Below are 18,448 nucleotides of genomic sequence, written 5' to 3' on the forward strand. Positions count from 1 at the left end.
TTTTTCTGGGGGGCACTGAGAACTGGACTTGCCCAGGACAGCTTTCGTGGAAGAAGTGCCTCTGTCCAGGAGCATGATGGAGGCCTGTTTACAACACTGAATTATGTGGAGTGAATCAGTTGCTTCATTTAGCTCACAGTTCTACTTTGAAAGGAAGCAACCACTTCAGCCTACAAGCAAGCACACGAAATTTCCTTGTACCACATTTCTCCATAGAGAAATGAGTAAAAATATCACTAAACTGAAAGAGTTTTTTCTTTGTCTGAGCTGGGTCAGCCTCTCAGTGGAGATGCTCTTTCCTTTCGTAACATGCAGGTGTTCAGCAGACACCCGCAACTGCAGCATCTCTGACGGCCCTTAACCCAATGTCTGGTGACATAATAAGGTTGATCATCCGGTATGTGACGTGTCTAACTAAAGGAGAACCTTTGCTAATGGGCATCTGTTTAGCAAGAATGCTGCAGTCTAATCGTGTTATAAAGGCAGGCAGTGCAAGCTGACCATTAGATTATTTTTTTGAGGCAATTTAATTATATATAGGTTCTTGTGTCTCCATCAGACTTGTTTAAACGTAGCAGAAGACTGTACTACTGCAAGTGCAGCCATTCTGCTATTACGTTCAGTTCCAGTTACCTGGGAAGGAAGAACTCAGAGCTGGGTTTGACGTCAGTCAGAGCCTTCTTGTTAAAAATGTGGAATTTCAACATGGCGACACCGTTACACCCATACACACTGTTTGCAATAACTCTTATAAACATAATTTTATTGGAACATGTATTTTAATGGAAAATTCAACTTCAGAGGGCATTCCAGTTGATTTTTCCAACTGGGAAGTCGGAATTTCCCACTTCCGAGTAGAACTGGATTTCAGCAGGCTGAACGGGGACAGCAGTGAGCTAATGTACATTAAGTGTTCATATCACATTTTGCCACATTGCAAACATAAACTTCGAGTTATTTTTTTTGTCATAGTACTGTTTTTCATAGATTTGTAGATGTGTGACACAACTACGAACCACCTAAGATACACAAAATAGTCCAGAGGAGAATAAATTCCCCAAGCAGCCTGGGTCACTCTGGTATCTTTAGAGGAGATGCAGAGATCCACAGCTCAGGTAAGAGAATCTGTTGACAGGACACTATCAGTTGTTCACTTCAGGTCCTCTCTTTACGGAAGAAGGAAGAGAAGTGGCAGCTCATGATATGAGAGCGCTTTTCTCCAGCAAACTCTATTAGGCTGGAACTAATTAGAGGAAAATTTGTGAAGAAAATAGGTTAAATTTAAAGGTGTAAGATGAAAGTTTAACTTCCAGCAGAAAAATAACGTGCAGCAAGAGTTACAGTGGTATGATTTTTGATCAAAACGCAACCATGTGTTAGAATATAGCCAAGCCAATCCCCCAACTTAAAGCAAATTGAAAATTTGTGGAAAGACCTTATATTGATATTCACAGACATCCTCCGTCCAATTTGATGAAGCTTGAGCACTTCTTCAAAGAAAAATGAGGCAAGATAGCATTTCTAAATTGTGCAAAGCTACAAGAGATAAACCCCAGCAGACTCACATCTGAAGGTGATCCTACAAAATATTGACTTTGATTTGATGAATACAATTACACACCACACTTTTCATGTATTTTTTTTTCTTTGAATTAACAATTGCAGATACTGTTGCAAGGCACTGCAACACAAATAAAGACAGTAGATTTTCTTTCATTTCTGCAAGAATATATGTTTACTGCTCAAACGGTTGCACAATAAAAGTGAGCATTGTCTTTCATTGTACACTACTTCATCCTTTACACAGCAGGGACACTAAGAAATATAATGCATTAAAGATGCTGCAGTCTTTACTTAAATATCTTCAGGGCTGTTTTTTCTGATCTTCACGACCAGATTTACGAGTTGTCAGCTGCCACTAAATCTTGTTTATGGCTCAAATGATTAAATGAAATATAAAGCGCCTCTAATATGCATTTGCCTGTTCTCTCTATGCAAGAAGGTTTTATTGTTTATACATCGAGGTAATAAAGCAATGCTTTTCTCCCAATTTCTTGGTAATAATAGACATATAATGCAATTTATACATAAAACCGCATGTATGGCAAACAAAAAAATAATAATAAATAGGTTATTGCCATTGCACTAGCTGTTGCAGTTCAGTAGCAGCCTTTTCTTTCATGCTGAAATCCAACCCAGAGTAAATATGCAGGGAATCATTGCTGCGGCTTGAATGCAATATTTGCTTTATTTACTCTATCACAGCCGCGGATTTCCCTCCACCTTTCAGCGACTTTCTTACATCACGCAGCAATATTAGATTTCCACTAGTGGAGGTTTTTATTCATCATCATCAGCAGCAGAGGGAGCTGCTATAATTTGCTACAATATAATCCCTCATCAGATCCAATCTTCTGCACTTATCATCATCATCAGCTGCTGGAGCATAATTTAGACATCAATGTCTTTATTGCTCAGTTTCACTAAGAAACAGTCCAGGGTCTCCAGCTTCCCCTCTTGATGAGATGGGCAGTCACTCTGGTTCATATGAGACATGAAATAGACGGAGGTAAAAGGAGGAGGAGGAGGAGGAGGAGGAGGAGGAGGCTCATCTGGCGTGGGGGCCTCGTTTTACTGTTAACCACCCTTCCAAGACATCAGAGGACAGATCTGTCGGTGTGGATCAGCAGCTTGCATACAGCCGGCCCTTTCTACTGTCACAGCCCTGCTTAATATTCATGAGAGCAAATTGGTAGACCGTCATTTAACTTGCGTGCATGGTGTATTGCCTCTGGGCAGATCAGTTCAGTGGGAATGCTTACTCATTCTGCACTCTGTAGGCCCTGACTGGTTATCGTTTGCCCATTGCAGAATTTCAAACTAATCAATTACCTCCACTCTAACTGACTTTCACATAAGATTACATTTATTTTGGTGAAATATAGGTTTTAATTTTACAGGAGCGTGTGTGTGTGTGTGTGTGTGTGTGTGTAGCCTGTATTTTAAATGTGGGTCACACACAGGTCATTGCTATTTTTAGCTGCTGGGAACGCAGCTTTATCACATGCACTGCATATATCACACTAATGCTGTTATCCATAAACGCACAGTGGGAAAAAGAATATTTGTTGAGATTGAAAATTGCCTCAGCTTCTGCTGAGTGAGTGTGAGTGGGCCAGGTATGATCTCGACTTCCCCGGCAGACTTGCCCTACGGGTACGAAGCAGAGAGCTGCTTTAATTACCCAAGGATCCTGCTGTCACGCTGTCACCACAAGGCGCCCGGTGCCACCCTACCAAGCAGCGCTGAGTTCCCGTACCGAGGTGATGACAACTCATACAATGGATCTGCTTGCTGTACAGATGCAACACATGCATTCTCTGGATTATTTCAGGCTGAATCACGCCCACTGTCTCTTTGATTTTCCCTCTTTGCCTCTTTTTGTTTGCTAGTCCCTCCCCCCCCCTTTCCATATCAAAGAGTGCAGTTGTAAAAGTCGGTAGTGCAGTGAATGTAGGAAATATGGTCGCGACATATGCGCATATGGGTTACACATCATACAAACCTGAAGTGACGTTGGCATGTTTGGAAAGCCGGCTTTTTGAAAATAACTGTAAAAACTTTGATTCCAGATTCAAGCATGGGACACTGCGTGTGAAGATCTTCTGCAAACATTTTATCCACAGCACTGACTTCTAGTTTAGCAAATAAAATCTAGGAAAATAAAATCTTTGCAATTTGTCACTCAACTGATTGATTACTGACTACAAAGTGTTGACACCCCAGTTAAAATTCAGTAAAAATGTTCATAGCAGGTTCATATAAATCTGAACCTTTTTGCTTTAATTAAGGCAAGTTGGGGGAAATGCAAGCTGCAATTGGTTCATACTTCTAGTAGCTCATAGCTGAGAGGCCCGCTATTTTACAGCCCGCTAACTATATCTTTAGGAAATGCTAGTTTTCTATTCAAGTGGTAGTTTAAATAATATATTGAAGCTCTGGGAAGGTTTCAATGTCACATAATTGAGAAACTGGTTACATTTTTGTTTTATTTTTATGTACTTTTAAATAAAGCATATATTGATGGCAACCACATTCAGCTGACGTCTGTAGTTGCATTGTTGTATGTGGTTAACATATAAATGAAACAAGATCCCTTTACCTTACCCCCTTGCTTGTTAGCCCCTCTCCCCAGCTTCACAGCCTACAAGTAGCCAATATTATGCTCATGATCTAATAATGTATCCACTTGTACAAAAAATCCGCAAATTTGTCCTTTTGCAGGTTTTAAGTCATTGTAAGTCTCTCCATTACATATATTTGTATACTGCTGTTGGGATCCCAGGTTATTGAGTTGTTTTGTAGTTTGAATTCATTCTATTTTCATTGTTATTTTGTTAGTTTCTCATTTTGATTAGGTTAGTCTTGTTCCTGTTTTTCTTTAGTTCAGTCCTTAGTGTTTCTATTTTATTTCTTGTGTATAGTTATTCTTTAGTTTGCTTTTCTGTTGGATTCATTTCCTAGTCACCTGTGTACTCTCCCTCGTCCACTGTGCCACTTTCTCTCTCTCTCCATCTCCTCAGGCTGCTTTTTTGCTCTCTCCCCTCACATCTGCAATCCATTAGGTAATCAGCCCAGGTTCACTGTTTCAGCATTCAACCTCCCAGTACTTTAGCACCTCTTTTTCAGTCACTACTTGCTGGTTCCTCCTATCAACTCCTGTAATTTCCCTGCTGTCATTTTCACCCTGTTTTTGCTCTGCCTCTTTGTGTTTCCCACAGTTTGTAAGCTTTTTTGATATTTTTTTTTCCATTAAATTATTTGTTACCAACAAGCTGATTCTGCCTTTGTGCATTTGGATTTGTCATCAACAAACCTACAAAATGATGGTATATCTACTAGGAGCCAATGGTAACACTTTATTTGAAGGGGGGGTGAATAAGACTGTCATGGCACTGTCATAAACATGACATAACACATGTCATGAACAACAGTAAGTCTTCATGAATATTTATGACTGTTGTCATAAAGTGTCATTTGGTAAATCATGACACTTTTAATACAAAGTTGACATTATTGAAATTGTCTTTGTTATGACAACTTGTCATTAACCTAAACAAAATTGTCTTCGTTATGACAACTTGACATGCAGATTTATGTTTGTATTAATTATCCCAAACTTGGAAAGAGCTCAAACGTCCTGAACAGGGAGTACAAGACACAGAAAGTAGCTTTAAAAGTGTGTGATCTGGTTTTGAAGATCCCCAAACTCTAATGATGCCATCAGAGAGCATTTAAGAATTAAAAAAAAAACACACAAAAAAAACACTGACCCTCCCCTCTTTCCGCCCCTCGAAAGTCCCACGTGGCTGCATGTCTCACAAACAAAGCCTCGCGGAGCTTAGTTTCTATGTGTAAACATGGCGTCTTTCATTTTGACTGACTCTCTGCAGAGTATTTCTGAGTCCATTAGTGTAGCATTTCTGCCGGATTTTCAAAAAATATCAGCCACGACAATGGAGAGGGGAACCAACAAGTTCATGTCATATTTTTTGGACGACATCAAGGTGTTTGAGCCACGCGATGCCTCCAACATTGTTCGCGTCACAACTAAATGCTACCACTCGATGAGGAAAACAGCAGATCCTCACACCCTCTGCATAAATATAGCTGTGGACAAGATCACTGATGCCTATTGTTCTTGCAAGGCTGGGTAAGTCGGGCATTTATGGTTTTGAGGGTTACTTTTGAAATCAGTGATTTCTGTTGGCAAATGTTCGAATGTGCCTAGGCCTGATGCACTGTACTCGGTGCTAGCGCGGCTAACACGATTACAGTTTAGTAAAAAGCCTTTTCAGGTAAAATAAAATCTTTAATGTATGTTAGATACGGCACACATTGCATATTGATCTGTTCAGCTAACAGACAGGCTTCCAGGTGTAGAAGTTGTATCGGTACTGCCATTATGCTGTACTTGGCTAAAAGGTTTTCATAATGGATGTGTTTATTATTGACTAAATTATTATTGACTTCACTAAACACAAAGAAAGCAAAGCAATAATACTTACACCAGCACACACTCCTTTGTTCTTATTGATCCTACGACGGTTGAGCTGCAAATGCGGTCGTGCACAAGCTTTGATCCAAGCAAGGCTTTCCGTTTCAGATTTTGGAAATCTGTGAATTTTAGTTCCATAAATACGATCAGGATACCTGACATCGCCTGTAGAGATACCCCACTGACAGTGGAGAACCATTCTTTTTCGAGTCCTGACGCAAAAACTTTCTGCCGGTCTGCTAATCCACAATGTACATTAGCATCTGTTTACTACTGTAGCTTGTGTTTGTGAGACGGTCACGCACGTGGTAGCTGCGCTGTGACGTAAAATTGGCATTAGCCAATGAAACGCGGCCCCTGTGGTAAGGTCCATTGACCCTTTGCAAGTCACATCACGCTCTCCAGAACTCCGCCCACTCCGCCATGACGAATGTCAAGGCTATAGACATGGTCAAGACAACTTGGTGCTCCTGTAAAAACTTGTCAAAAACAGACAGCTCGTTGCGTAATATTGCTTCTCTTCAGTTGATTTCACTTTAAAAATGGTCATAGGATGATCTGCGGTCGGCTGCACAAACAGACAAGGATGCAAACCAGACTTATCATCTTATTAACTTTTAATGATTAAAGAGACAGCATGAGTGGCCCTCGGTGTAATCGCGGATTTGCAGTGAACGCCTTTTTTTTATAAGGTAAGAAGACTTATATACTTTATAATTAAGTATAATTGGAAATATATCAAATATTGCATTGTGGAGAAGGTGTGTCTAACCCAAACCATGGAGAAAATTCCCCCACCATCACGTAAGATGGGAAAAAATGGTTAGCATCTCATCTCTTTAGTACGTTTTTAAGTCTACTCCGATGTAAGAGGAAACGCTGTTTATGACACAGTGATATAAACCATGTGGTGTGAATTCAGGCAAAGTCTGTAATTTGATCAGCACGTCAGGGGGGAGGAGGGACCAGTCGGTTTCTAAGCTGCTAACTATTTCAAACGTTTGTAAATACCGCCGTGTTTGAGCCCAAACCAAGTGCGTTACGGTCACACACAAATTAGCTTGACTTGAACAAGTAGAAGTCATGGCTATAACTAGCAAAAACAACTTAGGAAAACAATTTGAGTCGCTCCAGTAATTCACTTCCGATGTCCGTCATGGCGACTCGAATGGTGACGTACGTAGGTACAAACGGTCAATACGTGATCTCTACTCCACACGATCCCAGCTTCTTTTCTGAAAATATGTCCTTGGGACTTGTTTTGTGCTTCGTGAATGGCCGTAGGAAGCCGAAAGAGCGGCACTACTTTGCAGATATTTTGTTGTGTTACATAAAGAGGGTTCCTATTCTCTTGGCCACGAAGTCAAAGAGTTTTGGGATCAGCGGAGACTGTATTTAAAATATTATGTGGGGAATATAAAAAGCTGACGGTTTTTTTTATTTCCAACTATTGCATCTTGTCTTATGCTATTTTGCTATGCTATTTTGCATGATTCTTACACTTAAATTATCCCAAATGATACATTTTGAATATGACAAATGCATTGAACGAGTTGTTGCTCCAAATCAGCCATCTTTGATAAATTATCATGCTGCTCTTTTGTTATGGAGTCTCCCATCTTCATTTTACATGGATATGTTGTGAGGTAGTTCTTTTCCCATTTGCATAATGATTTTGATGTAAATTGTTTAGTAGAATACTATGAGTCATTCTGCACTTTCAAACAGGTAATTACTTAAAAAAATAAAATAAAATATAAAAAAGTATTCTAAATCATGTATTGTTGCTACTGGGACACAGGTAATTTTAGCAATGGAAATCTAATAAATTGCACTCCCCAAGAAAACATTTTCAAGTACATTTCCAACATGCTTCATGGTGAACTGCAAACATTTTTCAAGAGAAATAAACATAAAAACAAGAGCATTAAATAGATTATTTAACAAGAACGGATTAAAAAAGAAGCATGTTCACACCTCTCTTGATCACCTTTTAGGTGGAGCAGCTTTTTTCTTTTTGCCCTGAGAATATCCTGGTTTAGAAAAAAAAAAATCTCAACCAGTGATGGATGCATATGATACATTATTGAACAGTGTCATTTATTTAACCTTTACAGTTGAGCTCATGAAAAATTATGTCAATTACTGATTTTCTCTGAGGCAATGTAGTAAGTGGTTGGGCCCCGAGGTCATTTGTTGGGGCATGACATGGTGCTTTCTGCGAGGTTGGAGGGAGCGATGTACCTTCGTCATCAGAACGTTTGCTCTCTGGCTTCTGGGCTTAGCCAATTAGTAAATTGGGTAGTGAACTGATTTGCTCTCTTCCACCAGAGTCCGTTTCGTTTTTTAATTAAATCAATCAAGCTATTACTCAATCAGTCTAAATTGAGTTGCTCTCATATTCTTTTTCATATGTGACTTAGGTGCATGTGGAAACTGCTGTCGCTTTAGTCCTGGTCTAGTTTCTTCGTACTTTTATAAAGATTTCTTAGCAACCACACATTTCTTTGACCTTTGCTCCTCTGAAGTCATACGTTGTCTGTGAAGTATATATTAACCAAGAAAAGATTTATGAGAATAAAACTGTCTTATGTTCATCCTTTAACTAAATTATCATCCATCCGTCCGTCCATTCATCCTACTGAAGTTTTGAATTCAACATTCAATATATTTCATTGAAGAGGGAGAAAAATAATACACTGTTTTCAGTTGTGGCATGCATTTGTGTCCAGCCATTGTTACTCCCATACCTTTAAAAAAAAATCAGTGCAACCATTTGCCTCTACACGTCTCTAAATAATTAAATGGAGTCTACTTGTGTATTATTCAACCTCTGTGTAAATCCAGCTGTCCTGTGAAGGCTCAGAGTTTTTTTTATTTATTTATTTTTTTTTTTATAGAGAAGATTAGTGTATAAAAAGCATCTTGTTGGCCAAGAAACACAGCAGACAGGCCAGGCATGCAGCCGTTTTAAAGATTAAAGCAGGTTGTGTTGGTCAATTCAGTTAAATTAAAAAAGACTTTATTGATCCCAAAGGGGAAATTGAATATTAAATTAAAATAAAATAAACAAAATATACTTGTTATAAAACAAGTTTTGAGCATCTCACGTAGCATTGTTCCGTCAATCATCCAGAAACACAGTAACAGCCATAACCTACTAAGACATGGCGTCTGCTTTCCTGTCTAAGCTGACAGGAAGGGCAAGGAGAACACGGATCAGAAAAGCAGCCAAGAGGCCCGTGGTACCTCTGGAGGAGCTGCAGACATCAGGAGCCCAAGTGGGAAGTTCTGATGTCAGAGCAACAGAGAAATGGTTCACTTCAATAAAATCCATAGCCAAGCTGTGGAAAAAGTGATCTGGTCAGATGAGACCAAAATAACTTTTTTATCCTACTTCAAAGTGTTGAACCACAATTGATTGTCCCCCTGTGATGGATGGTGGTGGCAGCATTATGCTATGGAAATACTATTATTCAGCAGAAACGGAGAATCTGGTCAGAATCAATGGGAAGATGGATGGAGCTAATTATGGAAACTCTGGGGAAAAAAAACCTTCCAAAGGCCTTGAAAGAGCTAGAATTATGTTCACCTTCCATGTCCAGTCCTAAATTTAACTCAGAATCTGTATCAAGGTGTGAAGTAATGCTAAGCATAACATTGCATATTTTATTTAAACAAATAGGTAAACTAGTACATTTTAAATCTGAGTCTCTGAAAACGTGCTGTCCTTCACACTCATCCTGAGTACCATTCATCAACCGGTACAGTTCTGACCCCTCAACCCCTCCCACCTCCGGTCTGCATTATCTACGCAGCATGGAGAAGATTGATACTCCCTGAGGCTGATGGGGAAAAAAAGAGAATGAATCTGAATTTAATATGACTTTGATGTATTATTTTCATCTTGGCCAGTGCCACAGGCCCGCTGAGAACCCTTAACACCATCCTGCTGCATTTTAAACTGTTCACACTGGCAAAAACTTTTTTGATTTAAGAGACTGGAGACAGGACTGTATACATTAACTTCCACAACCCTGAGTGTTCTGCTCTTATTCAAATAATTTCATGGTAAAGAACCAACCTTCAGTGGCGAGGACAAGGTGGATATTAGTCATGTACTTAAAACATGAAAGAGCTGTCACAATTAGATTGCTCTTTTGAGTTTTGCCAAATCACTTTCTGCATGCCTTCATCATTTACTGGATGGATGGATAAAATAGATAGATAGATAGATAGATAGATAGATAGATAGAGCACCCTGTTACAGGACCCTTGCAGGCTGGCTTGCAGGCTGAGACACAGTTGACATGTTGAGGAGGAGAATTATTTTTCAATAACAGAATTTCCCCTGAAAATATTACACCAGGTTTGTGCTTCATTTTTCCCCCCCAGTCGAAATAGTTAAAACACCCAAAAGGTTTCAGGCTGTAGATTTTCATTTTCGTACCTAGAATTAGGAGCTTAACTCCAGTCCTCAGCAGCTTTTGTCTTGCAACTTTTTCATGCATCCCTGCATCAAATAGCTTAATTACATCCTCAGCATTCTGCAGAGGCCTGCTAATGAGCCTTTTATTTGATTCAGGTGTGTTGGACCAGGGACGTATCAAAAAAATGCAGGTCTGTTTCTTTCAAGGACTTGAGTTAGTCCTAAACCGATAATCCAAATGTGACAAAGTTGTGAAGTATTTTGATCAAATTGAAAATATTTAAAATATTTTACACCTCTTGTGTTTTTTTTTTTATTTAATGCTAATTTTTCTGTTAGTGTTAAACAATTTTAAATCAGTGATGTCTGTGTAAAATTGCCTTTGTTCAAAGTAACATTTTAGGTTTTCAAACAGTTCATGCCCTGAGTCAAAATTAAATACAATCACAATTCTCTTGTATCATTTTAAGTCAAGAAATTAGGTCGCCACATGTTCTGATTAATGGAAAAGGAATTCAAAATGGAAGAATTTGTGATGTAAAAAATTGTGGGTTGAACTTGTTTATGTTTAAAATTAGCATATCTAATGCTACATCCTCCATCACAGACACCAGAAGGGGCGCTGCAGCCCTGGCAGCAGCTATTTCAAACACTAACTGTTGCAGATGTTGCCTTCTGCTTTCAGCCCCATAACTTAGTTCACATTACTTGATGATTTATTTCCTTGAATTTACTAATGCATATGTCAGCTTTTTAAAAGTGCTGTTTCCATTTCAGACATTGTCCGGATTTCTGCAGCAGCAATAAGTCAACCATTTTTATAAGAAGGAAAATATTGGTGTATCGATCAGGAGCAACATTGTAGTAACTGTAAATGATCCTTTCTAATCTGTAACAACAAATAAAAAGCAGAGGGACGTGCCTGCTTACATGACGAGGTCACTTGACTGTCTCATCGCCGCTACAGAGCTGCTCGAGCAGAGAAAAGGATGGAAATGTCTGCAATTTGAAACCTTGTTAGGAATTTATGAAGTGCTAAAATGCTTTCTCCCCTGAGAGCCAAGCCAGCTGCTAGTGCCACTGCGAGCCGTTTAGTGCAGAGCCTCGTCACCAGGCTGAGATGGCAAGCGCGATGCACACAGTCACTGTGCTTTTGCCTGAAAATGCAAACAAACTCAGCCTTTCATGTCTGCTTGCCTCGCTTTTTCATTTAAAATCAAACAGCCGTAGATTTCTATGAAGTTAATTGGTCCAACATTGACATTTATTTCCCTCTGTTCCTCCAGAAAATAGTCTTGCATAAAGTGGAAGAGGATGGATGGATGGATGGATGGATGGATGGATGGATGGATGGATGGATGGATGGATTTAGTAGCATTCACTTTACTCTGATGCAGGCCTAAATTGAAACTTGTATATGAACAAGGAAATTGTCCCTAGTTCATAACTCATAATCGTTTGTTGTTGATTTAATGGTCCCAACTTCCATAGAATGAAATTAAAGATCTTAACCGATTATACCTGGCTGTGAAGAGACGAACATGCAGTAAATTATTTTTGGAGAATACTCAAAAAAAACGTCTAATTTATAATTAATTATGTGTCCAAATTGAAAATGCTTAGAATCTTGTTTTGGATTGGTGCTTTCAACCTTGCTATTATGGGAAACAAAACCAAGATATAACCCATGTAAACAGAAATACAAATAATTAACTTGACAAAAATACATCATCCATAGAAGTGGTTAAAAAGAGTCTTTGTTTAAATTTGTGTTTTGTCTCTTCCAGTTTTCGGTGAAGATCTCCATTCCAGCCTATACTTTGTCAATGCGTCTCTGCAAGAGGTAGTATTTGCCAGCACAACGGGGACTTCGGTTCCCTGTCCTGCTGGGGGAGCACCGCCCGCTTCGCTGCGGTGGTACTTGGCTACCGGCGAGGAGATCTACGATGTCCCGGGCATCCGCCATGTCCATCCTAATGGAACTCTTCAAATCTTCAACTTCCTGCCATCCAGCTTCAGCAAGCTGATCCATGACAACACATATTACTGCACTGCCGAGAATCCTTCTGGCAAGATCAGGAGCCAGGATGTCCACATCAAAGCAGGTGAGTCTGCTCAAGAGACACGGCAGAGGGCAGTTTTCATAAAGGTAGGGTAAAGGAAGCAGTGATAACAAAGAGAGTAGAAACTGCAGACTTTATGCATACATTAAATGTACGTATTATAGTTGCTGCTTTACTTGTTTACTCAATGTAAATTAGTAATTAGTTTTTGTTGTGGTTCAAATGAAAAAAAAAAAAAAAAAAGGTACATGGCCAAGATTTTACAGCCATCTGAAGAGAGATTTTAATTATCACACTTTTTGCTTTTCGTCATGACATTAATTAAAGCTGCAGTATGTAACTTTCATTAAAAAAATATGTTTTCTGCATATTTGTTAAAACTGTCACTATGTCGTGGTAGTGTAGCATGAGACAGATGATTGGGAAAAAAAATTAGCTCCTCTGCCTTCTCCCAGTACTCCGAGTGCTACTTACAGAAATACAATACAGTAACAAACAACCAATCAGAGCCAAAAGGAGGGTCCTAGTGCTGCCAGTCATGCTTGTGTACATGCTGCTCACAACCCTCCCTCTTGCTCTCTGCTAAACTACAGCCAGTTCCCCACACTGAAACCTACTGTGAATGTTCAGGTTTGCTGGCATGGCCACCGTCGACGGAGGATAAGCAGTTTTCTCCACCATTAACATATTGAGCAGCACATACACAAGCGTGATTTATGGATTCCTCCTGGCTCTTGATTGGTTGTTTCTGACTGAGAGTGATGGGTTTCTGCAGATGGAAATGGTAGCCCTTGGAGGTGGAGGAGCGTGTTTTTTTCCCACAGATTATCTGTCTCATATCATTCTGTCACAACATATAATAGTTTTAACAAATATTTAAAAAACATATATTTTTTAATAAACATGACATATACTGCTGCTTTTAAGGTTAATTTCACTTAAATATATTAATTTATTAATCTTGCTACGCCAGATGAACGCTCACAAATATTAGTTGATATTTGTACATTATATTTCAGTTGCCATGCATTTACATTCATGCCCAACCTGGCATCTGGATAGACATTTGCTGGCCAGATCACTCACATCTGATATAAATGACAGTGGCCAAACTACTCAAGATCACCGGATCGTAAAAAGACCTTCTCTTTTTGAAGAAAGCACGGCTTATATCTTGTTCCTCATACTAAAACTAAAAGTACACACAACAAACTAAGTCCCTTTTTTAAACAGGGCCAACATGGAATAATATTTTTCTGCTTTACATCTGCAATAATTTATATTCGTTTTCTAAAATTGTTAAATGTCTCGCTTAAAAGAAGGATTGTAATTTTTGTCCTCAACTACTTCCAACTGGACAGTTTTGGACCCTTAGGCAGAAACATCAGCTGTGGTTCACTTCTATGCAGATGATGCAATTATTTACTCAGCGGAATCGCCTTTATAAAGGGAAATCTGTACGCCATGTGTAGCCTTTTTCAAAATTCTTTGGCCAATTTAAACATAGGTGATGACGTCACATGTATGACCTCTTTACAGACATAAACAGGTCAAATGAAAATCCAGTTCATTCCAACTCAACCACGACCATTTAGTTCAGTCACAATCAATGTTTAAGTAGTTATAAAGTGCTAGTTTGTAAGCTATTGCTTTGCTAAGAAGGATAAGTGATTACACAAGGTCTTTAATAATGCAGCATTATCGTAGCATACTGAAGCAAGTCTTTCAAGATCAATAAGTCACACTGACATGTTTTTGTATTTTCCCTCGTTCATTAGTTTCACGGGAACCCTACACTGTCAGAGTGGCTGACCAGAAGGCTATGCGAGGCAGTGTGGCCGTCTTCAAGTGCATTATCCCCGCTTCTGTGGAGGCCTACGTCTCCGTCGTATCATGGGAGAAAGACACAGTTTCACTCAGCTCAGGTATGACAGGTTATGCTTCTGCAGCTGCATGCAAACTGCAGGAAGAAACAAGTTGATTGTGATCTGCAAAATCTGAAGGTATAAAATAGATGAAATGGAAGCAAAGTCCTGTAAATTTCGTAGGGAGTTTAACATAAAACTGGGCAAAATGTAAACTGCATGTGGTATTAATGTTTGACGAAGGACTAGCTGACTTAGCTCTTATTGGTCTCTACTACTAGAGCAATATCTGCCGAAAGTCGTGTTTTTACCTGGTTGTTGTTGTTGCTGTTGTGTGCCGGGACTCTGCAGGCTCTGCAGCTCAGTCTCTACACTAGCCAGAGGATGTTGATAACTGTCAGATTGAATCACTGGCTTTCTCTCTCCTGTACACACTCCCCTCTCAGCCAACTCCATTTTGACTCCAGCAAGGGGGTAAAGTGGCTCAATTTACATAGCGTTACATTACATTGACCTAGTTACCTTCCTTGCTTGAAACCAGCAAAAACAGCATGATAACACAGAGCACCAGAACATTCAGCTGGTTGAATTTGTGCCCATCTTAAATGGGATGCATATCTCTTTGATTGCTCCATTTGCTGCCCGCTGGCTGATTCTTGCTCCATACCGAGGCGTTTGGGGACCTGTAAGCGAGCCCTTGATGTCATTTGACTGAGGGCAGAATCTGGGACAACGTTTTGGTGGCATTTTAAATGCGTCTGCTCAGGCATGAAGATGTGTCTTCTGATCCATGCTGCAGACTTATTTACTTGAGGTTTCCCCAGCTGTTCGCAGAGAACTGCAGGTTGAAGACAACGCCTGATGTCACGGAGATTGAGCAAATATGCAGCATGCAGATATGATTATGCTCTGCAAATGAAATGAATCGTGTAGACAAGGTTTTCATGTTGTGCTCTGAAGTAGGTGGAAAAAGACTGTCCAATTTCAAGCTGTAGCGTATGAAACTGCATTTCAGTTCTTTAAAGACAATGAGAGTTTGTTGTTAGAAATTTGACATCTTACAGGGACCTTGGTATTCATACCCACTTTTTGTCTTGAATCCACAAACTTTTATGTGTTTTATTGGTATTTTTTGTAATAGAGCAGACACTAAGAAGTGCCAAATTCTGAAGTGGAAAAAAAATATATAGAAATTTTAAAATTGGTTGTGTCCAGCCCTCTTCAAATTGATGCCAGTAAATAAGATAAAGTGAAAACAGTTACTTTTTCTTGTCACCAAGTCAGTAAATAGAATCTACCTTTGTGTATTTTAATCTGGGTATGAATGCAGCTGTTCTGTGAAGGCCTCTGAGGTTTGATGGAGATTAGTGAGCAAACAGCATCATGAAGACCAAGAAACACGGCAGACAGGTCAGGGATATGCATCATGTGTCAGGCCTATAGTCTGCTCACTGGCATTTTTAAGTTTTTGACAAACCATGTTTCAGACATAAATATGTAGAAGAAGATTCTGTGGTAAGTTGAGATCAATTTGCCTTCATGCAGAATGCTATATATGAAGGAAAACTAACACTGCGCATCACCCTTGACTCAACATCCCCACAGTACAGGGAAGGATGGATGGAGCTAAATAAAGTCGTTATAATCTGCTATATAAAAAAGTCTGTTATAATCTGTAAAAACTTGAGATTGTGATGCAGGTTCACTTAGCGACATGACAACAACCCTAAACACAGCACCAAAGCTAGAACTCGTGTCAAGACTTGACATCTGATGCTCACAAATACTTCCAGTCCAGTCTAACTGTGCCAAAACCTATTTTGCAAAGACAAATAGACAACATATTAACTCTAAATGTGCAAAACTTGTAGAGACGCATCCTGAAATACTTGGGACTGCTATTGGTATGGTGGTTGCATCTACAAAGCATCGACTTGAAATGGCTAACTACTTGTATAATTTTATTCTCGTCTTCAGGGTTATGCTGTACTTTGTGTTGGTCTGCCACAAAATCCCAAATTAAACACAAAGAAGACTGTTCCTTTCATTTGTTACCAATTAAGTCAGCCCCTCTAATGATGCGTCATCTTTTCAAATGCATGGATATTTTAATGAACCCTACTGTATTCCTCTAGCATGTTTTTCATTTATTTATTTATTCATGTATTTATTTTTGCAAGTGTACAAGAGAACAACAATATTGGATTGTCCGTGTTTACTCCAATAAGCGCCGCAGCAGGCGAGTGCTGTCAAAAGCATGAGCACACGGTCAAAATCACTGCTGCTTGGTGATAAATATTTGATGGGAGATTCTGATGCATGAGCAGATTCACCTCGCACTGTTATGGAGAGGGTATGTTGACTCAAGGAGTGTGCGCGTGTGTCTGCGTGTGTGTGTGTGCGCGTGTCCAAGCAAAGAACTAGGGAGAGACACATCATGAAGAAACTTGACAATGGCAGCAGCATGCAATTTGACCCATCCTAGTTTTCTGACTTTTTAAAGCCTCTTTTTTTCTTTTCATAAAAGAAGATTCAGTCTCAGTGGAAACAAAATAAAGCTATCCCACAGAAGCACTAAATTATTAATCTGGGTTTTTTTTTTTTTTTTTTTTTTTTGGGAGCATCCAGTGCACTCCTCTACCCTTGCATTGTTCATCAGAATAAGAGCAAAAAAACAAACAAAAAAAAAACAGGTCTGGAGATGTTGCTCAAATAAAATGAAAATAAGAGCAGATGCTCTAAAACAACTAAACCTTAGGCCACCACTGTATTATTATGAGCTGTAGATGTGTGTTTGTGTAAAGTCTGTGATTCACTAACTCGTAAAAAATGAACGTGGCTGCTAAAATCTTGGACTAACAAGTGATCCATATTAGAAGTAAAAATAGATGCATAATTACAGACCAGGGTTTGTCTTAATTAATCAGCTGTGATTGAAAAGTTAATTACAATATGAATTACCTTTCAGAACGAGGACTGCTTAGTAGTCATTTGAAGCGGCCTGCTTCAATGTAAATGAGCACGATGCAGGCTCACCGGGTCCTAATGTTGCCACTAACATACCATTAACTCGTCATGAATTTTAAAGCGCATCTCTCTGCACGAGCTTTTCAAGTGCCCGGCTCCGATCGCCTCCTCGCCGCTTTTAATAAACAATTGACAGAGCTAATAGAGACATGAAAGGGGGAATTGAAAAAGACAAAGAAAGCAGAGTAGGGGCAGGGGAGGGGGCCGTAGTGTACTGTGTTCATGCCAGGATTTTATATGGCCGACCTAGACGGCTCATGTGTGCATGTTTGTGTCTGTGCTGGTCGCTTTTGTTCACATGCCCTTGTCTGTTTGTATGTGAAGTGTCTTTGCTTTTAAAAAAGGGACGGAGCTGGCACAGTGTGTGCTTTTGTGTTTACCATCTACCTCCCTTTGTCTCTCATCATTCATGATACAAGACGGGAGTAATGAGTTTGGTGGCCTTGGGTGCACACAAGAGCTCAGATACGGAATGAGATGCAAACTCAAGTTGCTGCAGGAACCTTGTGCTACTTGTAAATGTTGTGCAGATGAAGCATAAATTAGATGCCTGATTGCAGAAACATCCCAAATGCTCGAGCCGTCCTGATGGACACTGTAAATGATCAGATTAGTGATTGATGTAATTTTGTTGACCAGGATTTCATTCACTTAAACTTTAGGTAGAAGTTTCTGGAAAAATCAGTAGGACACCTGCAATAATATCCCTTGCTTTTGTCAATATTGGTTTTTAAACTGTGCTCAGACTTATGGTATCAATACTGTGATTTATAATGTACAGTGAAGGTAACATAGGAACATATAATTTGGGGCAGTGTTGAGACTCAACAAAACCGAACATGCAAACATCTAAAACTGGTGGCACCCCTAAACACACCATCTCCACGGAGAAACATAGTATTGTCAAGATGTGGGGACATTCTGAAAGTCTTCATGCATCTTCATCCAAATAGTTATTTATTTATATATATATCTATATCTATATCTATATATATATCTATATATA

The 18,448-nt window shown here is 39.4% G+C and overlaps 1 protein-coding gene across 5 annotated transcripts in view; it reads left to right on the forward strand.

Moving 5' to 3' along the window:
* Positions 1 to 18,448, forward strand: part of dscamb (Down syndrome cell adhesion molecule b) — a 124,316-nt gene that overhangs the window by 13,543 nt on the left and 92,325 nt on the right. For all 5 annotated transcript variants that reach the window (XM_016662340.1, XM_016662339.1, XM_016662342.1 and 2 more), the window contains exons 2-3: positions 12,275 to 12,592; positions 14,329 to 14,475. In XM_016662340.1, coding sequence (XP_016517826.1) covers positions 12,275 to 12,592; positions 14,329 to 14,475 — 465 coding nt within the window. The remainder of the gene's footprint in view (positions 1 to 12,274; positions 12,593 to 14,328; positions 14,476 to 18,448) is intronic.

This window comes from Poecilia formosa, unplaced genomic scaffold (assembly GCF_000485575.1).
Source record: "Poecilia formosa unplaced genomic scaffold, Poecilia_formosa-5.1.2 Scaffold369, whole genome shotgun sequence".
Lineage (NCBI taxonomy): Eukaryota > Metazoa > Chordata > Actinopteri > Cyprinodontiformes > Poeciliidae > Poecilia > Poecilia formosa.